The sequence below is a fragment of the Rhineura floridana genome, chromosome 3, assembly GCF_030035675.1.
Source record: "Rhineura floridana isolate rRhiFlo1 chromosome 3, rRhiFlo1.hap2, whole genome shotgun sequence".
Lineage (NCBI taxonomy): Eukaryota > Metazoa > Chordata > Lepidosauria > Squamata > Rhineuridae > Rhineura > Rhineura floridana.
The window spans coordinates 14772393-14798532 of NC_084482.1; the positions used below are offsets into that span (position 1 = coordinate 14772393).

At 47.3% G+C, this 26140-nt stretch overlaps 1 protein-coding gene across 3 annotated transcripts in view; it reads right to left on the reverse strand.

Annotated features, from left to right (window-relative positions):
- The window catches only part of NCKAP1L (NCK associated protein 1 like), an 87414-nt gene that overhangs the window by 21174 nt on the left and 40100 nt on the right, over positions 1-26140 (reverse strand). For 2 of the 3 annotated variants that reach the window (XM_061614555.1, XM_061614554.1), the window contains 8 exons: positions 25210-25349; positions 24467-24598; positions 19785-20003; positions 19201-19331; positions 17326-17423; positions 16172-16265; positions 15695-15777; positions 15348-15428 (listed from right to left, as the gene is read on the reverse strand). In XM_061614555.1, coding sequence (XP_061470539.1) covers positions 15348-15428; positions 15695-15777; positions 16172-16265; positions 17326-17423; positions 19201-19331; positions 19785-20003; positions 24467-24598; positions 25210-25349 — 978 coding nt within the window. Of the gene's footprint in view, positions 1-8675; positions 8764-15347; positions 15429-15694; positions 15778-16171; positions 16266-17325; positions 17424-19200; positions 19332-19784; positions 20004-24466; positions 24599-25209; positions 25350-26140 lie in introns of those variants that run through there. The other variant, XM_061614556.1, reaches the window with a different exon arrangement.

The following is a 26140-nucleotide window of genomic DNA, read 5'->3' on the forward strand; positions in this document are numbered from 1 at the left end:
AGCCCAGTGTAACATCAAATAAGAGTCTTGTATCAGAAATCAGTCCCACTGTGAAGCATTAAACAAACTGTGGAGCAAGGAAACACACTTCCTGACGTATGGTGGGTTGGTGGGAAATGCCTTATAGCATTTTGATAGCTTGAGCCTAGCTACTATGCTCCCCCATGATACATGCATCCGTACACTTAATTGATCTGATCCTTTAAAACAATCAGCTGCTTTTCCAACCATAACAGGTGCTCAAGGCAGCCCACAGATCCACAATAAAATAGAATATGAGCAAAGCCATGCACCATTTTTTAAAAAAGAAATTGTCCAAAATGAACAGCGCAGAGCTGAAAAGTTGTCATGCAGGTTCAAAAGCTAGAAAGGTCTTTTATCCAGAGTGTGAGAAACCACCCAGGGCTCGGCACAGGTAAGCTTCCTTAGAGAACTAATCACCAAGTTGGGGCGCCACCACTGAGCGGGCTCTTTTCTGGGCCTCAGATATCCTAATCTCTCAAATGAAAGGGACCTTGAGCCTCATAAGGGAGAACAGGCCTACACCATCAGGGAATTTTCTTTTAAAGTGTCTGTACATATGCATATGCAGTATTACAATAAAAGATGGCAGCTGGGATCTAGCAGATATCACAAGTACCAGGGACGGGGTAAAGGCAATCGCAGTAGGCTCTGAGCAACAGCTAGTGAAGCCTCCTTGGTGCAATGAGCTTGGAAAAGTTACTTTTTTTGAACTACAACTCCCATCAGCCCCAGCCAGCATGGCCACTGGATTGGGCTGATGGGAGTTGTAGTTCAAAAAAGTAACTTTTCCAAGCTCTGTGTCATCCATAGGCCACTCAGAGAGGGCCATAACCATGGACAGAACTGAATTCAGGATTCTCCAATTCCTCACACCAGGCAGACGTTTCTGGCTAGGAAAGCAGGCATTTCGGCATTTCCTTCCTCTCCCGCCAGGATCCTTTTGACAGCTTTTCACTCCATCACATTTCCCTGGGTCTGAGCAGCCAGAAAAGACTCCCTCATGTTTTCTCTCCCTGGCAGCAGTAATGAATACATCAATATGCGAATCAGGGCAGTTGACACTCAATGCGATAACCAGAGGCTCAGGTTCTTGGTTTTGCTACAATCTCCTAAGCCCCGTTTCAGGACACATCTTGTATTTCCTTCTCCATCTTCACTCTCTCTAGCCCACCTCACTGTTCATTGTAAATCCCCGATCTCGCTTTCCTTTCTCATTGACCACTTCATACAGTTTATAAGTCCTCTGGGCATGGAGGACTATATAAATATTGTTATGGGTTGGGGTTGAGATGGATACTTTCTATGAGTCCCTTTCCAGCCTCGAAATTGGAGACTTGCGCCTGGGGGTGAGAAACCTGCTCTGCTGGTCAGATGAGTTTCTTTTGTTAATCTAATAGAGTGGCCAGGTGGGTTAATGGGTCTGTCAGGTGCCCATCAACTGGTGAATGGGCTAGGGAGATCCTTTCATCATTGAAACTCTTCAGGAGAGCCTCCCCTTCCTCCTGGGCCAAGGTGAAGCTTGTGTAGTCTGTGTGTCTGAGAAAGGCTGGGAACTGGAGGCAGGCAGAAAAACCGGCTCTCTGCACCATGGCTTTGGGGTGCCTCCTGTAACCCTGATGGAAAAGCTGGATATTGGACTGCTGATGCCTTGAATCCCTCCATCCTAAGCTTAGGTTGGAATGTGTGTAAACAAATAAACCATATTTCATCAAGACACCACAGTCTCCGCTAACCTTCTTCCTAAGGAAACCAAATCCTGGGTGAGCGTAGGGACCCGTGGAGATCTCTCACCGCTCAGAGATTGGGGTGGCACATAACACTGGTGTCAACTGTGGGATTTCCTGGAAGAAGCATTGGGAGCAAGGTGTGCCTGAGTCAAGATGGAGGGGAGAACAGCAACCCTCCTAGAACAGATAAAATTGATGTTCCAGCAGCAAAGGCAACGAGACCACCAGGAGGACCAGCAGCAAAGGCAACGAGAGCGCCAAGAGGAATGGGATCACTGGCAATGAATGCGGGAGATCATTGGAAGCTTCTTTGGAGAGAAAAGGGAGACCCTATGTGAGGAAGTGAGAGCCCTGCCTGATCAGCCAGTACAAGGGGTCGAGAGTGACCCAGGAGTCCAGCTGCAGAGCACCCAGACTGGGATGGCTAATCCAGAAAGTGGATGGGCAGCTGGAGGGTTTGGACTGTAAGGAGCTGCAGTCAGTAGCAGAGGAGGAAGAGGCCTTGGTTGTCCAGGATCCTGCCAGGGGGAAAAACTGCAGAAAGCTGGAAGTAAAGCCCCAAGAACTGAAGGAAGACAAGCTGGAAAATGAAGAGGAAGATGCCTCGGAAGAAAGTGGGGTAGAGGCTGGAGGAGAGATGCTGCTGATAGATTTCTCTGCTCCAGGTGAGCCTGCTGTTGAAGTAGTGCAGGAGGAAGAAAAGGCCTTGGAGAAGGTGAACTACAGGCTAGAGAAGAGCAGTTGTTGATAGATTTCTTCACCTCATGTGTGCCAGCTGTGGAAGAGAAAGTGCAGGAGGAGAAGCCTGAGGTGGGAGTGCAAGTCCAAGAGGAGCTCCCAGTGCCTGGAGTGACCCCTTGGGTGCCCCATAATGGTCTTATAGGGTGGGATACAGCTCCTATGATGGGTGCAGTCCTTGAGCAAATTCCAGCAATGAGAAGCACCCAGCACCCTGTGAATTTGGAGGGCAAGAGACACTGGGAGGGTTACCTGCCTCTGTTTGGGCCCATGATTCACACTGGAGATGGGGAGGCAGAACAGATAAGATTTCTTTCTGCCAACCTGGGTGGGCTAGGCCAGCTAGTCCTGAAGAAGATGCCCCCAGATAAAGACTTGTGGCCGGACTTTGATTTGGAGTTTGGGGCTGGAGATGAGGTGGACTGGCTTAAAGACTTTTCCCAGGGCAGAGAGTGGGAGGAAGGTGGCCACAGTCTGCTGTGTGCTGATGAGAAAACAAATGTGTCACTGGAGATACGACCCAAGACCCTGCAGGCGGCAGCAGGGATCAGCTTGGGCTGGGAACTCCATGAAGCCCCAAGACAAAGGGCCATGTGGGCAACTGCATGGTTTGGTGGTGGGGGTTGTGCTTATGGGACTGTGTACTGATTTGCTGTAGGGATTCTTCCTGATGGTTTCAGTATTGCTTGTTGATTTGTGCTTTTTGCATTCTTGTGGGGATATGAACTGTTTAATGATTTTTTAGAAATTATGCTGATAGGTTTTTGCAGTAAAGTTTTAATGTCTAAGATTTACTATTCTGTGTCTGTTAGATTGTGGGTGGGTGTACAACTGTTTGGGGGAGCAAGGGGAAAATGTGTGTGTGTTTTGAAGGCTGCTGTGCTGCAGTGGCACAAGGCAGGACAAAGGAGCTCCAGTACTGAGGCTGTAATCTGGCTTAAACATGTCGGGAACGCACTGTCTTGGGCACTGCCAAGGATGAGGACTGGGTAAGCAGTCTGGATGCAGAACTGTGACTGGGAGCTCCAAGAAAAAATAGGAAGCCTCAAGAGAGAGCAGTTATTTGAAAACTTACTGTAAAGGAATGGATTGTCTTGTACTTGTGTAATATGACTATGCTTTTGATTATGTATATTTCAATGTCTTACTAAACTGTATCTGTTATTTCTTTCTGGAAAAGCTGTTATTCTGCTTGTTTGTTTGCAGGTCTGGGACAGACCTTTGTCAGGGAAGGGGGTATGAGTTGGGGTTGAGATGGATGATTTCTATGAGTCCCCTTCCAGCCTCTGATTTGGAGACTTGCGCCTGGGGGAAAGAAACCCACTCTGCTGGTCAAATGAGTTTCTTTTGTTAATCTAATAGAGTGGCCAGGTGGGTTAATTGGTCTGTCAGGTGCCCATCAAATGTCAATGGGGCAGGGAGATCCTGTCATCATTGAAACTTTTCAGGAGAGACACACACCCCACCCAGGAGAGGCTTGTGTAGTCAGTGTGTCTGCGAAAGGCTGGGAACTGGAGGCAGGCAGAGAGGCTGGCTCTCTGCACCATGGCCTCCTGTAACCCTGATAGAAAAGCTGGATATTGGACTGCTGATGCCTTGAACCCCTCCATCCTAAGCTCAGGTTAGAATGTGTGTAAATAAACAAACCATATTTCATAAAGGCACCACAGTTTCCGCTGACCTTCTTTCCCAGGAAACCAAACTCTGGGCAAGCACAGGGACCCCTGGAAATCTCACTGCTTGGAAATTGGGTTGGTGTGCAACAATATTTTGGTGGGCTGTATCACATCTACTGGCACTAATGGCCCCTCCAGACTGGTGCTTAATTGCGGGTGTATTCTACAACATGCTCTTGACACATTAATAGTGCATTACTGGTGTATTGATTCTGCTTTATTAGTTGTTCCGTGATGCTCCCCCAGTGCTACCACATTACTGCTGCCAGGAGGGGCTACAGCACAACAAAAGCAGGACCACACACCAAACATTCCTGTAATGAAAAGTTATAGATTTTCAGCAGGCAGTTAAAGGATATGCACTGATTGGAAATGAAACTGTATGACCACCCCAAAACCTTTGCAGAAGCAAACAGTATTGAAAGCGTGATCATGTATGACTGGCTCAATAGTAACATGAGCACCAACAACCACGAATGCATAATTCACTAGTAGGCAAAAAACCTTGCAGTTTAAGAACGTACCCACAGATATTTCTATCAAACTTTAAAAAGCAGGGAAATTGGGCAGCTATAGTGAACGCACCAGGGGAGAAGGAGACCTGACCTGCTCTCTGAGATATTGTGCTGCCCTACAAATTTATCAAAATAGGTAAGTTCTTAAACCGCAAGGTTTTTTGCCTGTTAGTGAATTTCTCTGCTTTTAAATCTGGGAGGTATGAAATAGGATTCTGTGCAAGTTTGCTGAGAATGGATTGATCGTTTGCATGCTTATTGAGTTCAGTGGGATTTACTCCCCTGCATTCATGCTTAGGATAGGTGAAACTGACCACAGGGGATGGGGAGAAAGAGCAGAGGGGAGGGGAGCAGGCAGGAGGGGGAGGGGAGGAGAAGGAGAGGTTTGATCATTTGCATGTTTATTGAGTTCAGTGGGTTTTACTCCCATGCAATCATGCTGAGGATAAGTAAATGACTGGGAGAGGGAGGGAGGACTGGAGTGGGCAGGGGAGGAGGAAGAAGAGAAGGGAGAAAGAAGGGAGAGAAGGGGGGAGGAAAAAGGCAGATCTGATCATTTGCATGCTAATTGAGTTCAATGGGATTTACTCCCATGCAAACAGGACAGAAAAAACTGATCATGGGGGAGGAGAGGGAGGAGAGGAGAGGGAAGGAGAAAGGCAGGGGAGAAGGGAGAGAAAGGAAGGGATTGGAAGGGGGTGCAAAGGAAGGGGGAGGGAAGGGGCAAAAGGGAGGTGATGAAAGGAAGGAGGAGAGGGCAGGTTTGATAATTTGCAGGCTTATCGAGTTCAGTGGGATTTACTCCCATGCAATCATACTTAAGATAGGTAAAAGAATTGCTTTTTAATATGTTTTTGTAATAAAATGTTTTAACACTTTTTAAAAAGATGTTTTTAAAGCTTTTTTAAAAATTATAACATTGTTTTGTTTTAATGTATTTTAAGGTCTGTTTTTATGATGTTTTAAAGTGTTTTTAGTGTTTCTGTTTGCCGCCCTGGGATCCTGCTGGGAGGAAGGGAGGAATATAAATCAAATAAATAAATAAAAATAAAAAACTGATCATGGAGGGAGAGGAAGGATGAGATTGGAAGGGGATGGGGAGGGAGGGGCAAAGGAAGGGGGAAGGAGGAAGGAGAAGGGAGGGTGGGTATGATCATTTCAATACGTTTTGAGTTCAGTGGGATTTATTTCTGTACAATCATGTTTAGGATAGGTGAAACTGACCTAGAAGAGGGGTGGGGAGGGGGAGAGGAGGAGATTGGGTGGGTGGGCACTGGGCAGAGGGGAAGCCCCTTTCCTTTCCAAAAGGAAAACATTGTGAACAGTATCATTGCTTTTCAGCATTTCCTCCACCTTTTTATTCTACAGCAGGCAGATCTACCCTCCCACCCAAATTTACACCAAATCTGTCTCTGGCCACATCCACACCAGACCTTTATTTCACTTTAGACAGCCATGGCTTCTCCCAAAGAATCACTGGAAGTGTAGTTAGTGGAAGGTGCTGAGAGTTGCTAGGAGATGCCCTGTTCCCCTCACAGAGCTACAGTCAGAGTGGCTGACTATTAAATCACTCTAGCCACTAGAGCTCTGTCAGGGGAACAGGAGTCTCCTCTCAGCAACCTTCACAAACTACACTTCCCAGGATTCTTTAGGAGAAGCCATGACTGTCTCACATGAAATCAAAGTCTGGTGTGGGTGTGGCCCCGATTAGGCAGGCCAAGCAGCTGTGAGTCTGGCTTTTAGAATACTGACAGCTGATTCTTACTGAGCATGCCTGCGCTTATCATTCAGTTCAATGTAAAATCTCTTAAATTAATTAAAAATCAGCCAGATATTTTTAAAACTGCAGAAGATGAAGGTCAGAGTATGGGGCAAGGTCAGTAATAGGATTATAGGTACTCTGTGAACATGGCTGATTTTTTAATTAATTTCAACAAATTATGAGAACTGTGACAGAAAAAAGTCCAAAAGGGCTCTGGGTTTTTTCCCTCTCTTTTTACACTTTGAACTCTCGATTCTCTCTGACTGTTTTGTGTATTGCCATGAAAATTTAGAGGTTTGTTAAGCGTTTCTGAGTTCAAGACTGTATGTTTTGTAAGGTTTCATTTTGAAATTAGCTTATGGGAAGCATCAGAATGACATGGGGTATTGTCAATTTAACATTACGGAGTGTAAAAAATCCATGCTATAGTATACAGCCACTCTTATGGCTGTATAATAGAAAGGATGCCTAGAGGTTGATTAGTACTAAAATGGAGGAAATGATAGCAGAGGAGTGGTGGCTGGAAACGATCTAACAAAGAATGAAGAAACCAAAGATAAAATTCTGGGAGATGGGAGGAATTATTCAGCTGATTATTCTCTCTGTGTTACAGCCGGAACACACACCCCCACTCTACTGTGCACATAATGCAACATGCAGTGCAAGGTGTTCCATGCAGAACCTTCAAGTGTGTATAATTCCCTTTGAGGAGAAAGAATCACATCAGTCAGCCCTCCATGCATATAGGCTGCTTTGTGGCAAGCCCACTTCATGTGGGAGATGGGGGGAAGGGGGTGCCTGCTTCTCCATCACATTAACAAGGCTGCTATAAACATATGAACTGGAATTGTGTTTCCGGTTACTTCCAGGACAGAGGAAGGGAGCTGGGGAGAGAGAAGAGGAATTAACTGAATGTGAAAGTGTTCTACAGATTTCATGTAAGCTGGCACAGAAGGCAGCTGGGGGCAGCCAATGTTTTAAAATGTTTATAGCCATTAAAAGTAGAAAGGACCAGCTACATCTACCTCGAGCCCACTCTCATGCACTATCTGAAGCATCTCTCTGAAACCCACTTCTTATCTCAATTCAAGAGTCTGTGAATGACAGAAAATCTACCCTACTCTTTGGCAGCCTGTGTCAAGTAATCACCCTTGAGGTTAAACACTGCAACTTATTTCTAAATCTCTGTGTGTGTGTGTGTTAATTCCAGGCTGTTGCGCTTCACTTTGTCCTCTCCAGCTGAAGCAAGGTTAGAGTTCTGTAGAGCAAAAAAGGAGGCTTACTATCAAGGCCCCCCAAAACAGGTCAATGGAAGTCCCTCTCCATGTTCTTGGAAGCAAATCGTCTTGGTAGCCAGACTAGCCCTAAAACAAGCAGGACTCAAAAATGTGTGGCCAGCCAAGTTCTTCTGGCCACATTTGGTCTTGAGATCAACAAAAGGGGGGTGAGAAAGGAGAGACACTGTCTCCTTCCTGCCTGGGCATTACAAATCAGACCTTTTCAAGTTTCAGTCCCACACCCATGCACAGATATGCATCCTCTGATTATCTGCATTGGCACCAGTGTTCTGATCTCACACATGCCACTAGGCAGCCTCATTCTCTGGAATACATGCTGCATGGCTTGGCCCGAACTGTCTATTTTTGCCCATGTGTGGCTGGAAATATGTCCTGAGGGCCTGGCAAAGGGCAAGGTAAAACCAAAAATCCTAGGCCAAGGTAAAATAAAAGATGCCAGTGCCGTTGCTCTCCTTGCTGCTTGAACAGTGCACAAGTCCATCCCCATGTTTCTGTTTGTATACAAACAGCACGTGTAAGCAAGCAACCAGAAGGCATGATATGAAGCATGACATAGGCAGGTTTCCTATTGCTTGTCCTAAAATGCACTGCAAAAACACGGACACACAAAATGGTGGCAAGTTCGGATTTGAGTCAGATCAACTTGGAAAACATGCTAAGCCCTTATGAGTTTTCCCAGTTTCTCCCCCAGTATAGTCTGGGTTCACTTCCCACTTGATCTGAAGCAAGTGTTAAGAAACTCACCCATTCCTACTTCTTCTTAAGCCCCGACAAGGTAAAAATTAGCATCGTGTCACTGCTGCCAAAGGCAAGTGTTCACTTGCATGGATAGTGATGTGGAACTAAGATGGGTGTGTGAAACAGCACCATCTAGTGGCACCATTGTATGACATTCATATAAGGCAAGACATACTGCAGATGCAAACAAATAGCTTTTTTAAAAGCTCTGTGGGGCACGGTCTTTTTCATTAGTGCAACAGTTGAGACTCTGCTGCCATTGCTCACTCTTCATTTAAAAAAAAGCTGGAGAGAGGGAAGGAAAGGAAGGAAGATTAGAAACAGCTTACTCTTCAAAGGAAAAGAAAACCCTACAGTGCTAGCTTTGCTCACATCCCTGGAGAGATGCTGATTTGAAAGAAACCCAGATAAGAGGTGATGGCTCTAAGCAGTTGAAACAGGACTGTGGCAGCAGAGCCGCAGGGAAGCTAAGCTGGGCTACATGTAGCTATGCAACAAGGGCATGAGTACCTTTTGGCTAGATTGGACTGGACACCTGCACTCAGCCAGTTAAGCCCACCTTGGAGACACCCGAGACTGCAACATCAATGGGTAAATAGCCTCCTGAGAGCCTCAGAGGGTGCTGATGCTGCAACACCAAAGCCAACACCACTGGGTCTGAGGTGGCCCTTGTCAGTAACAGCAACACACACACACACACACCTCTCAGTTAAAGCAGCGTAACCATTGCCAAGTAGCACATTCTAAATTTAGGCAGCTGCAGGCTGCCAGAAGTCAGCAGGTGTAGAACTGAGAGTTCCAAAAACTCCTTTTCAAGCACAACACAAAACATGCAATGGAAGCCAGCTATCCTTTGCACGTTGTGCTTTCTCCGGGTCGTGAAAATTTGTGCAGGCTCTGGAGGGGGAGACTTTGGGGAGCAGAAAGTAGGTATATACTGAGCAGGAGGAATAATGGAAGATAGAAATTGGGCAGGTGTGTGAAAAGCAGGATACCACTAAGTTCCGCAAGCCTAGATGAGAGCGAGCCCCACGGAATGCTTAATTTCTGAGAGAAGTAGGCCTGGCATTAAAGCCCTCCTGAAGTAATACCATGGCATGGAAATACTTGCATGCATACTCATGTGCATTATTACGCACGCACACGCAATTCCTACAGGCCAGTTTCTTGGGAGTGAGGGAACATCTTTCATATTCCTTCACACGCTCTAAGACTGAGTCCTGGCATTAAAAGTCATGTTTCTTGAATTTAACTACGACACATTTTGGATCATGGAGAGAAACACCTGTAGTTACATAATGACAATAGCCAAGCTGTGCCTTGTGCATGATCTGGAGTGGCAACCATGTCCATCAGGATCCATGTAAAAGGGGAAAGTGTGGCTGTTGCTAGGCAACTATTCACTACAATTCCCTCCTGTACGTACATATGCACGCAATCCATTTACAGAAAAGGGTCCCTAAAGAGCTGGCAATGTTGTCCCTGGTCAGTTATAAAAGCCAAGAAATAACTTTGGATGAAGCCTTAGTAAAAAAAAAAACTGAAGCCCTATTACAAGAAATAGACATTTAAAAGGAAGGATGGGCAGTTGCTAGGTAGCCATCCCCAGGCTTCCCACCAAACCACACACACCCCTGATAAGAGTTGGCTCTGGTATGTGTAAAAATGGCCTTCTCTGCCTGCCGGTAACTGACTCCCAAGTGAGCAATTTGACCAAGATTCTTGCTTCCCACAGGTCTGTGGCTCTCTTTTTCTGGAGGCTCCTGACAGAGGTTGATTAGTGCCCCCACTGTCATTCTGCTCAGGAGAGATGTTCCCCATGTCTCTGACACAATCCAAAATATCTTTTTATTCCCCTGCAACTGGCTGGGGATGCAAATCAGGGCTTGCTCTATTTATCCACAGGGACTTGACACTAATAATATTTGTAACTAAGTCTCAGGCAGCAGGGAGGAGAAGTTGGGTAGGTAGAGAACACTAACCACCCATCCTTGGAATTAATCAGCCTCATCATTTACATTCTTCATGCACATCCCAGACTCACTGCTGTTCTTGTCAAGGTAGCTTAGGGACAGGAACCAAATACTGTGATGAACAGCTGCCCCTAGTGGAAGGACTCAGAGAAAACTTGGGAATAGACATTCTACGTAGGCACCAAATGTGTGTGGAATACATGATGTTCAGTTATTAAAGCATACAGTTAGGGAAATTTAAAACGACAAAAAGCAAGGCAATGCCTCATTGAGTAATTCTTGGTATGGTAGCCTATAGACCATGACACAAAGCAGGAAAAGGAACCAGGGTAGAAACTTCACAAGCAAATGATTAAGTAGTAGTTCTCAGCTATACAGTTGAAAAATGGAAGTGGACTGCCTTCAAATCAATCCAGACTTATGGGCAACCCTATGAATAGGGTTTTCATGATAATCTGTATTCAGAGAGGGTTTACCATTGCCTTCCTCTGAGGCTGAGAGGCAGTAACTGTCCCAAGGCCACCCATTGAGCTTCATGGCTGTGTGGGGATTCAAACCCTGGTCTCCCAGGTCATAGTCCAACACTCTAACCACTACACCACACTAGCTTTCTGCTATACAGTTACTGTTCCATTATTCCCCTTCACAAAATACCACCTGCATATGTTGCTGGATTCCAAATCCCATCCACCTCGGGGGGAGGCAATGGTAAAGCAGTAAGTCCATGATGAACTCCAGGGTGACCATCTTCCAAGGACCCCCAGGCGTGGGGAGTGGCTCCAATAACCCAGCCAGGCACCCTGAGGTGTGCTTGGCTCTTGGGCAAGTAGAGCAGGAGTGGATGTATTTCTCGACGTCATGCTTCATTTGTGGCCATCAGAAGTCCCGTGCAACAGCTTGCAAGGTTTTGAACACCTCAAAATGGCCTGCTGTTGGAATGTTGTGGCATTGGAGTGGGACTTTGGCCTGAAGCTCTCCAGGAGGAACATACAGGGCTTCGAAATGATAGAGCAACCCTTCTCTCTGGATGAAGTCCAGGGTGCAATCTTGTGGGGGCTGCTGTAGCTCTTGCACCCACGCCTGGGTATATGGGACTTGTTCCTGAGCTATACACAATTTTTTAACCCACGGATTGGGACAAGCCACCACCACCATCTTGTTTGCACCATCATATGGGGCAAGAAGGGTTCAGAACAGGTTTCTCAATATTCTGGCTTGCAGGACAGTGCATCGGCCCTGTGGTTTTGCATCTGGGAAATGTAGTTGATGTGGAAGTGAAACCTTGCAAAGAACTGAGCCCAGTGCACTTGCCATTGGTTCAACCTTCAGACCGTTTGTAGGCTCTCAAGGTTCTGATCATCAGTGTGGACCTCCACTTCATGATGGGCTCCCTCCAGGAGGCGTTGCCAGGTCTCAAATGCATCTTGAATGGTGAGCAGCTCCTTCTCCTACACGGTATAGTTTTGCTCCAAACTAGACACCTTTTGGGAGAAGCAGGCGCAGGGAAGCAACTCCTCCCCTTTTCAGCGGGTTGTGACAGCGCCACTCCTATGGCTGTGTGTGAGGTATTCCACCACGACCGGTTGATGGGGGTCAGCATGTTGCAGTATGGGTTCTAAGGAGATCAAAACCTTCAGTTGCTCAAATGCCTGTTGGGATTCTTCAGTCCAGCAAAAGGGGACAGCCCCTTTTAAACAATCTGTTAGGGAGCCGTCTTGTTAGAGAAGGCAGCAATGAAGCATCTGTAGTAGTTGGCAAATCCCAAGAACTGCTGTAGGTCTTTCTTGTTTTTTTGGGGGGGGGTGCCAGGAAAGCATGCAACACACCTTTCCTGGGTCCATCTCTACTCCTGTGGGGGTAATACAGTATCCCAGAAAGTCCAGGGTAGTCAGGTCAAACCTGCATTTCTCCAGCTTGGCATACAGGTGATGCTCCCTCAATCCCTGCAACACTGCTCTAACATGAGCCTCATGCTGTGCTGGGGAGTCTGAGTAAGTAAGGAGGTCATCTAAACAGACTATCATGAAATGATCTAAGTAGTCCAGAAAGATGTCATTCATGAAATTTTGGAAGACAGCTGGGGCATTCAATAGACAAAATGGCATGACTCAAAGTGGCCATACTGGGCCTTAAAGGCAGTTTTCCACTCATCCCCTTCCCTGATACGGACCAGGCTGTAAGCTCCATGTAAATCCAGCTTAGTGTAGATCTTGGCCGTGTGCAGTCATTCCAACATCTCATCGATAAGGAGGAGCGGGTAACTATTGGTGATGGTGATCTTGTTCAGCAATCGGTAGTCACTCTTTTCTTTTTTACAATTGTAGAGAAGCCCTGGCAGGAGACTTCCAGGGCCAAATAAATCCCTGCTGCAGGTTAACATCCAAGAAGTCCCATAACACAGCCACCTCTGGCTTTGACAGGGAGTATATGTGTCCGGAGGAGACTCGGGCCACCAGGAGCAAGTCTATGGCACAGTCGTAAGGCCTATGGGGGAGCAGCTGGTCCTCCTCCTTCTTGTGAAAGATGTCTCCAAGTCCAAGTATTTGGTGGGCAGTGCAACCTCCTCGGAAAGGGGGGGGCAGCTGCTGCAGCTGTCACAGAGGCCTCAGTACGTTGGCAGTGCTGTTGCCAACAGTCTGACTGGAATGTCACAATGGTCTTTCCCCATGAGATAAGGGGGTCATGTTGTGTCAACCAGGTCATCCTGTGCACCACTGGGAAACAGGGCAGTGTGGCAAGGTAAAAGGCCAGCTGCTGTACATGCCCCGGTAGCTCCACCACGAGCACACAGTTGCCTGGGCGACCACTCCAGACGTCAGGGGCTGCCCGTCTATGGTTTCCATGGAAAGGGGGGCCTTGAGCTTGGTGACTGGTACCCCATGATGTTCAGCAAAGTCCAAGTCCATAAAGTTACTGGACACCACCAAATTATACGTGGATCTTTTGGCCCAAGGGCAAGCATAGACTGACGGGAAGATGCAGCACTGACTTTGGTGGAATAGGCCCATCTTGAGGTTCCTGGCTTACAGTTGATCCCAGCTCATGGATCTCTATGAGAGCTGGGATTTAGAGTTTTCCTGCACCAGGACCTTCTCTGTCTTGGAGGGCCAAGTCTTCCCACAGTAAAGTCACAACCCTTCTGTGCCACTTCTCTTTCTCCATCTCCGTCAGGCATGGCCTCGCCCCCCTACCTGCATGGCCTCCACCCCCGATGGGGTTGAGGTTCCCATGCTGGGGGAGAAGCGCATGCAGGGGAGAGGTATGGGAGGCAGGTTTCAGGCTTCTTCGGCCTTGCACTCCAGGGGATGACCTTCAAGTCTGCTGTCTATCTGCAGGCACAGCTGGACGAGCTCCGAGAAGGTGTTTGGTTGTGGGGTGCACGCCAATTCATCAAGGATCTCGCTGCTGAGGCTGTCACAGTATAGGTACATCAAGGCGGACTCGTTAAAATCCGTCTCTTGGGCCAGGATTCGAAAGCTGTTAGTGTAGGTCCCAACAGAGGTTTTTCCCTGCTGCAGGGTTCCCAAGTGATGGGACACGGTGGCCTTCCACTGGGGGTGTTGAAAGATCTCTGCCATGGCTTCAACGAAGTTATCATACTGGGTCAACACAGGGTCATTCTAGAGCAACAGAGGTGTTGCCCACCTTCCAAGAGGCTGGTGACAAAGTCCACTTTCAAGGAGTCATTAGGGAAATCTGACTGCTGCACTCAAATGTAGAACACACTGGGCAATGAACATGGCAAACTGCTCCAGCTTCCAACTGTAACGGAGGGGCAGTCTCGTTTTGACATGATGTGCTGGCATGGGCGGGACAGGGCTCTGCTCCTGCTGCAAGGTGGTCACTTGAGCCCCCAGCTGGGTCACTTGGAGGTGCAAGGTCTGATTCTCTGACCGAAGGGACTGGGTCTCAACTCTGAGATTCTGTAGCTTGGTTAACATGGACTCGAAGGCTCTCTGGTAGTCCTCCCCTGTTCCACTGCTCGCTTCCATCCTCTCTGTCATGGGGGTGCCAGTTGGAGGAGGTGGTGGCTGAGTCAAACTGTCCTGCCCGAACTCAAAGAACTTGGACTCAGACACAGGTGTAGTCTCTGTCCCATCCACTCCCTTTGGGGGGGGAGGGCTGTCCACCAGTGGCGGTGTGGGCACTGGGAGAGGCACCTCGTGAGGCAGAGGAGTGACAGGAGGATCTGATGGTCTCTCTGTGGGGGGTGTCTTGGACTGTTGGAGGTGACCCATCAACATCTGGAGTGGGGGCTGCTTTGTCGTCCCTCCCCTTGCTGGGTCTTTCCCCGACTGGAACATTCCAGTCCAAGTCCTCCTCACCTCCCTCCTGCTCGCTGGTTCACCCCCTGCTAGCATGGCTCATGACACCTCCAGACAGCAATAATGTGGGGAAGCATTGCAGGACTAATGAAGCAGAATAACCCCACAACTAACACTATTATTTTGTCAAGTACATGTTTCAGAATACACCCACAACAAAACCAGTCTGGAGGGGCCCTTATATTCTAAGCTATGCCCCCTCCCATTTAGAACAATTGGGTTCTCTCATATGTAAATGTATTCAAATGTAATTGAGCAATAAATCAACTAAAATTTGATTAATCAGGCAGCAGCCCTAGTAATTAGACATGGAATTCCCCCTGCAGATTTCGCATATTAAGAGAAGTTCTGGTATAACTGATAAAAAGAAGCATGTTGGCCCAATAAATACTCTAACTTAACCCTAACATTTCTACCTAATATGCTAAGCCAGGAAATGTGGGATTCCAAGAACCAAGACTACTGTCACTGCAGCATTTGGGACATATAGGTGCAGAAGCTAAGTTATACAGTACACTCTCCTCCTGGCATTTTTCATACCAAGAAGAGTGAGAAGTTGTTGAAAGTTTACCTTTATGTCCATGTCAGGGTTGACAAATTCCTTCAGGCACTCAATGGGGCCCATCAGAAAAGGGCAGTGATTGGTGAAGACCTGCCAAAAGACAGAATGCAGGAGGTGATAAAACAGATATGAGCTGACTCTTCTTGCTTGCTGCCATGTTCTGTGATTTTTTATTTAAGACACTTATATGCCTCTTAATCATTCACATTTCTAAGTGGTGCCCCCCCCAAAGGTTCTGCTGCATAAACCATTATACTTTTTCATCCAGCGTGATCAAAAGGAAACCAAGGAGAAGAAATGGATGGATTTTCTCCTGGTGCAGCTGTGCACACATTCACAGAAATGCAATCACTCACCTCTCGAAGGCCCTCTTGTGCGATGGATCTGAACCACAGAATCTCCCCAATTATGGTCATCCTCTTCAGGACATTTTCAGTAGCTAGGGAGAGTACATGATTAGTTCTGATTTACAGGAGTTCCAAAACTCCTGGATGTACACTCTAACCCACTTTAAGACAGAAACCCCACTCAGGATGTGTAATGTGGTTGCAGTGTTTGGATCTTTGAGCACAACAACAGGAGTAACTTTCATGGTGCTGCCTCTTCTGGAGGGTTTAACCAAACTTTACACATACATATACAAACCGGCATTCCTAAGAATTACTTCGCCTATTCGCAATGGCTTTAAAAAACAACTGCTGTTCACAAGCAGCAAAGTCTTATTTCAACCGTTGCTTCACTCTTAAGTTTACCTGCACAAAAGACTGCTCAGTAGATTCTGGGGCAGAAAACAGAAGAAATGAGGCTGTGCAGAACCTTTGCCTGCCACTTACCAGTTAGGCGGGGCAGCAGCGCTGCCATCTGCTCCGGTTGGCAGAAGTTAGATCGGATCTGAACCAGTACATCCATATTCTCAGTCACTAATTTCTAGAAGGGAGAAATTAGAAAGACTTTGAAAATGGGGTATACAGATGGTGTCTTGACAGGAGAGTCCTGCACCAACACTACTCCTGAAGTTGTGCATATCTATCCTGAGAGCATATACTGAAGGGGTACCCCTGCCACACTGAAGCCCTGGGAGGAGGGTGGAAGAGGATGAACGAGATGGGAGCCAAGTCAAGGGGACCAACCATGGAAGGATAGCAGCCCAGCCACAGAGGTTGTGGACAAGTATGCCTTCCCAACACACAGGGATCAGAGCCTGATGCTACCAGCATTGTGGACCCACGTGCTCCCCAGCCAGGAGAAGAGACTATGGCCTGTTTGGCTGCAAAGGCCCATTCACAAGTATGAAGGCAAGGGGTGAAACCAGAAATGAGTGTGGCTTAGAGATCTATATAAGGGAATAAGAGGCTGAGGAAGAAAGCTCTCCAGAGCAACTGGTTGACTACAAAGGAGGAAGGATCACACTGGGCAATGAACATGGCAAACTGCTCCAGCTTCCAACTGTAACGGAGGGTGACTGTGTTAACCCTATGAATCAGGTGTGCACAAGAATAAAGCCCATGTAGAACTCACAGGGGAAGCTGCAGTCCAGTGCAAAGCAAATTGGTTTGTCCAGTGATTCATTTGAACTAATACAGGCACAGCTGTAGGGAAATTCATTCGGACAACAAGCTATCCAGCTCCAGCCTGGACATCCTTCCCCCCCAAAACACAAAGAGATTTCTAGCACCCAGACCTTCTACAGTAGGGCTCCACTTTATAGCGCTTTGCTAATGTGGCAGTCTCAATTAGACTAAAGCCCTACTCATACGGCACTTGTTCCGCTTTTACGGCGGTTTTCGAGCTTCGCACGCCACTCTGTTACATGAGTCCCGCTTTTCATCAGTTTTCGCTTTTCAGCGGGGGTCTGGAACGTAAGCCGCCATATGAGTGGGGCCCTACTGTACTCTAATCTGAGTTCCTGTTCTTCTGTTCACACTATATGCCAGAGGTTGCAAGACAGCAAATCTCAGAATGCGTCACTCCCCTCCTGGCTTCATACCTTCAGCTCCACCATCTGTGAGGTGACATGCCACATTAAGTTATCGCTTAGGAACTTCATCCCGTAAGGACCAAGGAGCTCTGCCAGGGCTCGCATCTCTGCAAAGAAAGGAAAAGGCAACTTTTGCATACTAGTGGTGGCCAATCTTTTGATTGCTTTCGCCTCTGGAGGTCAGGTGCAGGTTCCTTCCCTTGATTATGGAGGCAGCGGTAGAGGCCTCAGCTAGCTTGGCACACTGAAAGGCTTAACAAGTACTTGGCTTGGCCCACCTTTCTCTGCATTGTGCAGGACATCTCAGCCTCTCATCAGCTCCTCTCAGCCCTGTCTCACAATTGACTGGAAGCCATATAAAATCCCCCCAGTCCTCCAATTAGCTAGCAGCCATATAAATGTTGCACTGTGTGTAATTTGTGTGCTTAATTTAGTTTAAAGCAGCACCACAGCAGCAGAGAGTAACAGCAGATGTTGAAATGCGAGTGTGCCAGCGTGTGCATGCATTTGCCTAAGAAAGCAGGCTTTTACCCTGCATCAGCATCACTGAGACTTGAGACTTAGTAAAATAAGAAAAGCTACTTTATTTATAGAAATACATTGTAGATAGAAAAGGCATACCTAGTTCTAACTAACTAGCTAAGTTGGAGGCATAATGCCCAGGTGTGGGAGTTAGCCCCATGCTTGGAGAGAGCAAAGACAAGGATGTCTCCTCTCTCCTGGACAGCCGGAGGACAAAGGAATGGAAAGGGCGGAAGGAGGAGGGACAGGTAAGCTTCCCTAAAGGCGGCACAGTCTAGCGACAGAAGGAAGTCAGTCAGGGCATCACAGGTAAAAGGTAAACAAAGTCTATCCATCTGGAGGACCCTAGCCTTATCTTCCCTCTGGAGCTTAAACAAAAGAACAAAACAGGAATTGCTCTTGCCCCACTTCCAACAATAAATAACACTCCTTTCATGACAGGTCAAATCCACTTGAATATTTTGGAGGCAATGACAAACAAGGATTTCTCCATTACCCTCTGCTTCCCCTGACTCCCTGAGCTCCAGCTCCCATCCTCCTGTGCTTGCTCCTCCTCACCTTGCTATGGACTGCCTCTTCAGGATTGAACATCGACTACAATCCACACAACTTAGAATTTGCCTGAGCTTAAAAAAATCAGGCTTGCTCATGGATTCTGCTGGGCAACAAAGTCACAGAGGCTGTGAACACACTGTGAACACACATCGCCAGAGCAAAGAGTTTCCATTAGCCACACCTGGAGGGATGATCTGCTAATCAGTTGCAAAATCTCTTTGAAGCTGATTTTTAAAAAAAAAAACACACTCGAGCTGCTCCTACCAGGTTTTATAGTAAAAAGGGGTGGGGTTTGACTAGTATTGTGTGCCCCCGTTTCAGAAGCGAGAGGTGGAGACGCAAAACAGTGAGTGTGTTTCTAGCCTCATAGAGTTGGTGGGAGCCTTGTAGGCCATTTAGTCCAATGCTGCTCAGTGCAGGAAGTCCAGAGCTAGAACATCCCCAACAGGTGGCTGTCCAAACCCTCTACTCAAAAATTCTCCAGCAAGGGGGAGAGAGAACCCAGCATCCCTCAAGGTAATTCTTTCCATTGTCGAACAGTTCTTACTATCAATAACTTTCTCCCAAAGTACAGCAGAAATCTACCCTCCTGTAACTTACACGTATTAGATCTAGTTGTGCCTTCTGGGCAGAGAACAAATCTTTGCCCTGTTCCATGAAGAGTGCTACCATGCCCCCCCACCCGTATTCTTGGAGAAATATCTATTCATTGTGGAGTCACTACTACCAGCACTGCCAAATTCAGGTCAAGACCTGCTACTGCAAACTTAGCCCTGGGTGCTTGTGAATGGATGGGCTGGCACCTACCTGAGACATCAGAAAACTCTTCAGCACTGAAGGTCTGCTCCCCATCTTTGGGTATACTGACAAAGGCTTGCATTGATGGGGAAAGGACAATGGAGCCCATGCTAGCTTGGCGTAGAAGTGACTCCAGGTACCTGGGAAGCGACAACAAAAGGAAATGCGATGTAATCTAAGTGCATATTATTTCCCAGACTGGGACAGGTGTCCGACTGGGGTTTAAGGGGGGGATGTCACAGCTGTGGGGAAACCTGAGCTTTGGCCCAGGTTAATGACCACTCCTACACCTACCTTTCTCTCCTACTACTGGCATTTACCTTTAAAAAGAGAGAGAAGGGGGGAGAAGGGATGGAGAGGTTCAGCCATACCTGGAAGACATGCTCTGCTGCTTCCCTTTTCCATATGTATGATTGTGGCTGCTCAGTGGCTAGGATCTCTCTTCATTAATACTTCAAATTATTCCAAGGCTGATTCTCGGCACTTAAAGCACATTCTGGGACTGAGCCGGGAGAGGCTTGGAACAAATTATGTCCTACCTACTATGAGGGTGCAGTGCCCCAACCAGACCCTCCATTTTCCTGGCCACATACCAGTTGGTATAGAGCGTCGTGAGAGTCTGTTCGCCACTTGCATCCAGTGGTTGGGTCTGCTGGAGAAGCGCGTTACGGAGGAGGCGCCCGGTATCCAATCCCACACGATGCATCAGGGACACCAGGAAAGTGGCATAGGCCTGCATGCCTGCCAACACTTCAGAGGGGCGTGCCAGTTCGGGAGAGGCTGGGTTTGGCTTTGCCAGCCGCACCAGAGACCTGGGGGTGAGAGTGGGCATGCAAATGATTATGGGATGTATTAGCCAAGACAATGAAGGCACCAATACTGCAGGCACCTACACAGTTGGCATCTCAATACTCTGGGCCCACCCCACAAGCCACAGTTCCCCCAATATAGTGCTATATGGCATAGCTTTAAGGTGGTTTCCTAATAAGCACTGACGACCAGGTGATGCTCCCGGCCCAGAAACACAGGTAATATCTACCCGCACATTTGTGATTGAGATTAGTGATGTACTTGTGGGGAGAGGGGTGGGAAAGTGGCAGTAGGAGAAAAACAGTTTTGAATGTAGCCAGTGAAGGAGAAACAAGCCCAATGTTCCAGGCTATGGTCTGAAGGTACATAAGGCCAGATCCCTGCTGAAGCTAAGCAGGGTCAGGTCTGGTCAGTGCCTGGATGGGAGACTGCCTGGGAACCATATGTAAGCCACCTTGGGTTTCTATCATGACAAGAAAGGCGGGGTATAAATGTAATAAATAAATAATTAATAAAATAATAAGTTTTGAAAGTAGCTGCTAAGAAGCACCCTTGGGGAGCACTGTAAGGACTGAATGCTGTTGCTTTGGAGGAAATGGTGTTTCTTCAAAAATTAGCACAGCTTGAGCATCTGCTCCCCATTGCTCAACTAATTAGCTTGCATTGAACCCAGCTCAGCTACTCTTCAAGGTGAGTAGAATGTTTTGCTGTGATCTTGCAAGCTCAGCTCTGGGATTTTAATATTTGCCCAAAGTCATTTTATTTGTTGACTGCTTTTGCTCTATACTCAAAAGTGGCTTACAAGAAAGCATGGCAAAACAACAAACCAAAATACAAAGACACCAACAATACATCGTTATCCATAGTACCTTCATAGACAATTCAAAACAAATTTCATAATGGATACTTTTTTAAAAAAAACATCGCTATCAAAATAATTATTTCATTGCTATGAAGAGGAGAGCAACCTAGCAAGTGATAGTAGTAGAATGAGTCATTTTAAAGAGAGGTACAGGACGGTCCTCAGTCCCAAGTGTTGGCAGAAATGGGATGAAATACCCTCTGGGTTTAGATGGTCAATGGTAAAAGCTTTCTCCTTTGGGATGACTGTCAAAGTTCGCTGCCACAACTAGCTTCAAGACCAAAGCAGAAGTCTTCTTCTGCTTTGCCAATTAAGATGAACTTTGCTAAATATGAGAAGTTAGATACTTCAAAATGATAAAGTTCAGGGCCAGTTTCAGGTTTCTGTGGGCCCTCGGACACAGAGGACCCCTTGTCCCCTCCCTAAGGGGTCACTGGCTTACCTCCTCCTGCCACCCATCTTCACTGCTGCGGGGGCCAGCTGTTACTGCTACCACTACCTCCCCCTCCTCCGCCTATCACTTCAACATGTGGAGGCTCCAGATGCTCTGCTGCAAGCCCTTCCACAGCCACCATAGCCAGAAACAACAGGTCCCACCCTCTCAGAAGCAGGTTCCACGGCTGTGCTGCCCGAACTTAAGGAACTCAGACTCAGACGCAGTTGTAGTTTTCTCTTTTATTGAAGTAAAAGAAAGTTTCAGTTGAGTGGGCTTCATGAATCTACCTACGGCTTACTTAGAACTCAGCATCCCTCTCTAACTAACTAAGTTCAACTTGGCAGCACTAAGATGTTGACTCAGCAACTAAACTTCCCCTCTCACCCAGCTTAAGTAGGCATGCTTGCGTGTATCCAGAGTCACTGCTGGGTGAGTACACCTAAGTGCAGTCTCCTCCTGAGCTGGGCTTGTTGAATCTCCCGCCGCATCCACCTCCTGGATCTGGGCAAAGGCCAGGCCTCCGTTTCAGTCTCATCCTCGCCCTCTATGGAGGGAGAGATGTCCAGTGGAGGCGTGGGCATGAGAGGCGGCACATCAGGCAGAGGAGTGAGCGAGCCGGTCCAGGGGTCTCTCCTGAAGAGTGTCTGGGATGGCCGGAGAAGGCCTGTCGACGTCCAGAGCAAGGGCTGCTTTGACGAGCCTCCCCCGCTGGGTCCTTCCTCAACTGGAACTTCCCAGTCCAAGTCTTCCACACACCCCTCCTGGGCATCAGTTCACCCCCCGGCTAGCATGGCTCATGACAATGGCGTGGGAAACTTCTCCTTGTCCTCCTGCGGTGCCTCATGCAGCAGCTACAATAGCCATGAGGAGAAGTTTCCCACACCATGGAAACTGGTTCTGAGGGGGTGGGACCCGACGTGCTTCTGGCTGCACAAGGCCTCACAGGAGAGCACCTGGAGCCTCCAGCCCCTGAAGAGATGGGCGAGCGAGTGCAGTGGAGGTGGTAGCAACACCAGCAGGCCCCTGCAGTAACAAAGACAGTTGACGGGAGGAGCGCCGGCCCAGAGCTGATGGGTGGTGGGCCCCTGTAAGCTCCTGGGTCCTGAGGGCAGTGCCCGACCTGGCTGCCTGCTGGTGCCGGGCCTGTAGAAGTTTTACAAGGAGATCTGCAGGAGATGCTGTCACCAGAATTGAAGCACAGAGCCAACAGCACTCTAAGGAACAGGTGCATAAGACAGACATAGAATAGTAGGATTGGAAGGGGGCTATAAGGCCATAGAATCCAACCCCCTGCTCAGTGCAGGAGTCCAACTTAAAGTATACCCGGCAGCTGGCTGTCCAGCTGCCTCTTGAATACCTGAGGCCTCCAGTGTTGGAGAGCCCACTACCTTCCTAGGTAATAGGTTCCATTGTCGTACTGCTGTAACAGTTAGGAAGTTTTTCCTGACGTTCAGCCAAAATCTGCTTCCTGTAACTTGAGCCCATTATTCTGTATCCTGCACTCTGGGATGAGTGAGAAAAGATCCTGGCTCTCCTCTGTGTGACCACCTTTCAGGCACTTGAAGAGTGCTATCATATTTCCCCTCTTTCAGTCTCTCCTCATAGGGCTTCGTTTCCAGTCCCCTGATCATCCTTGTTGCCCTCCTCTGAACCTGTTCCAGTTTGCCTGCATCTTTCTTAAAAGTGCAGTGTCAAAAACTAACGTGCCAGATAGAGAGGAGCTAGTACTTCATGTGATTTGGAAACTATACTTCTGTTTATGCAGCCTAAAATAGCATTTGCCTTTTTTTACAGCCACATCACACTGTTAGCTCATATTCAGCTTGGGATCAACAACAATCCCAAGATCCTTCTCACATGTAGTATTGCTGAGTTAAATATCCCATACCTTATAACTGTGCATTTGGTTTCTTTTTCCTAGGTGCACTTATCCCTGATAAATTTCATTCTCTTGTTTTCAGCCCAATGATGCAGCCTATGAAGATCACTTTGAATTTTGTTTGTCTTCCAGGGTATTAGCTATCCCTCCCAATTTTATATCCTCTGCAAATTTGATAAGCATTCCCTGCATCTCCTAATCTTAGTAATTAATAAAAATGCTGAAAAGCACTGGGCCCAGGACCAAGCCCTGCAGTATCTCCTACCAGAAATAAGTGCTCTGAGTACGATTCTATAGCCAACTGTGGATTCACCCAATAGTTTTTCCATCCAGCCCACATTTAGCTAGCTTGCTAATCAGAATATCATGGAGGAGTGCCCAACGTCATTACACTTCAGTGTAATTAAGCAGCAGTTCATATCTAACAATGGTTGGGTACTTACTAGGGATGGGGGAAAATGTGATTCAGTTCTCATTTAAAGCCGGATCTATCAAATCCGCATTTTCCTGAACAATATGACAACAGAAACACAGCTGTACTTCGAAATTCACAATTTTTTGATGCAGTTCTCCAACGAACCAATGTTTACAGAAATGCATTATAGTAGGGAAAATTGCTTGCAGCAATGTATACATCAGTCAAAATCCCATACAAAAGTGTGTTTAGGAGAAATTCACACTAAAATGCTAATGAATTTTTTTTTAAAGGAATTGCTGCAGAAATGTGGGAAACTACATTTAAGATTGGAAAAATGAAAAACAGAGAACCGAAACGGACAGATCCTTCCAGCCCTGGTGTTGACTGCTTACTAGGATGCCATCCCACTATTGCCTTCATACAAATACAGTGGTGCCGACTGCATCTGGCGGGGTGGAAGGCTGGGAGAAAAACAGCAGATGGAACCACAGCCAATGACAGACAGAGCCAATTCATTCTAATTCTCCACCCCACCCCTTCAGACACACATACCCCTTCCTCCCTGCTGTGTTCTACAAAGGCAACACGGAGAATAAAGTGCAGTCAGGAGCCACAGTCACTCCCTGAACTGGTTGCAAGGCAGGCAGGTGGCGGTTGGCCGAGGGAAGATTGAGGTGTAGTGGGACAGTGCCCCATGTGCCCCAGCCTCCACTACACACAGACTTTTCTGCCTATCCCAGATAACTAACACTGCTAGGCAAAAGGTGTAGCGTGTGCACTGCAGTTGTGTACCACTATGGCATCCATCCAGAAGCAGTCCATCAGCAGCACTGCCGCGTCCATTCCTGCTGCACCCCTCACTCTCTGTACCTGCCAAAGCGAGTCTCCAGCTGGCTACTGAGGTACTCCACTGGAGTCACTGTGTGCTCAAAGACAACAAGACTGGGCACTTGGTTTAGGCTCCAGCAAATCTCAGTCAGCGTCAGGTGTAGCTTGTCCAGACTGGAAGGTGGGGAAAAGAAGACAATAGTGGGTTAGAGCCATTGATAGTGACTGCCTGGTTTGGAGGGGGCAGAGCAAAAAAGTACTCTGTCTTCACATTCCCTGCCCCTTTGATCTCATATCCCTCTCTCTCATATCTATCTAAACATAGGTGTGGGTGTGTATATATATATATGCACACATTCATACGTACACGTGCATAACTTACATTATAATCAAAATGCCACAGCTCTGGTAATGCGCACCCAATTATATTGGATTTTTAGCCTTCCATATTCAAAATCCTCAGCTGCAGGTCATTTAAAGCATAAAATGCTTATTGGATACAATCATGGACCTGCCACATAATATACAGGATTGGAGCAACTTTTAAAGTAACATTATGATATTTTTCTTACTATCCACCAGACAATCTTTGCGTGCTTGACTGGTTATAGATGTATCATTTTAAGTGCATCCTCAATCCTAGCCAGTGGCACTGTTTTTAAAAAAAACCAGAACCATCAGGCTCAAAAGTGTCCACAAGGTCACCAGTTCAATCCTGCTGGTATGAAGAAGCTTTAGCATGAATACTACCATTGCAGTATTATATAGACTCGCTGTGGCCTTACTTGGTGACCAGGCTACGGTCCTTTCGGTGACTCTCTGCACCAGGCTTGTCCCTCTCTGGTTCTCCCTTCTTGGACAAAGCTTTTCGGGCGCTCTTGTTCCGCGCCTTGCTGATGGTAGCAGCACAGTGCTTGGGCAACAGCTGGGGGGAGACAAAAGGGGCAAAGGGGTTATGTGTGTGTTAAAACAGGCTGTGTCACAAAGGAAGGAAGAGGGAAGGAAGAATCATTCCAGGGACAATCCTTTCTTCAACAGTTAGGCATGGAATACCATGTGCATGTGACAGTGTGGTGAAACCAACCCAACCACGGGCACCAAGAAGTCATTCTGATCAGTCCTTTGTGGGCTCCCCACTCCAGCCGTTGTCCCATTTTGCATTGTGCCTTCTGTGCATAAACAATGTCCCCCCTCTTCTGTGTGTGGTGGTGGGGTTCTCTCAGTGCGAGGAAAGGGGGCAGGTTTTGTCTCCCCACCCCGAGCTACCTCAGTCGTAATGGGAGCCACTGAGAACAGAGTCTGCCTCTTTCATCATAGCCCCACTGCTTCCCCTGCACAGCCCCAGTCGGGGTTCCATTCCTTGGTCCTGCCTGAAGATGGCTAAGAGACGGCACCCAGGACCTGGCATTTTACGTCAGATTTTAACTGCTTTCTTGATGCTTACAGTAACACATTCTAGAAGAGACTAGATTATCAACCATAGCCAGATTCTTTGCACATTAATGCTCACCATGCAGGTTAGACAACAGTGGCCTCAGAGTGAGGAGGACCAAACCAGATTAACCATGCCAACATTCCATGCAATTTTTAAAATCTGCTCTGATCTGATTTTTACAGTTGTATTGCGATACCGCTTGTTTTAGGATATATTATATTTATTGTGAGCCGTATTGGGTGGGAAATATATATATATATATATATATATATATACATACA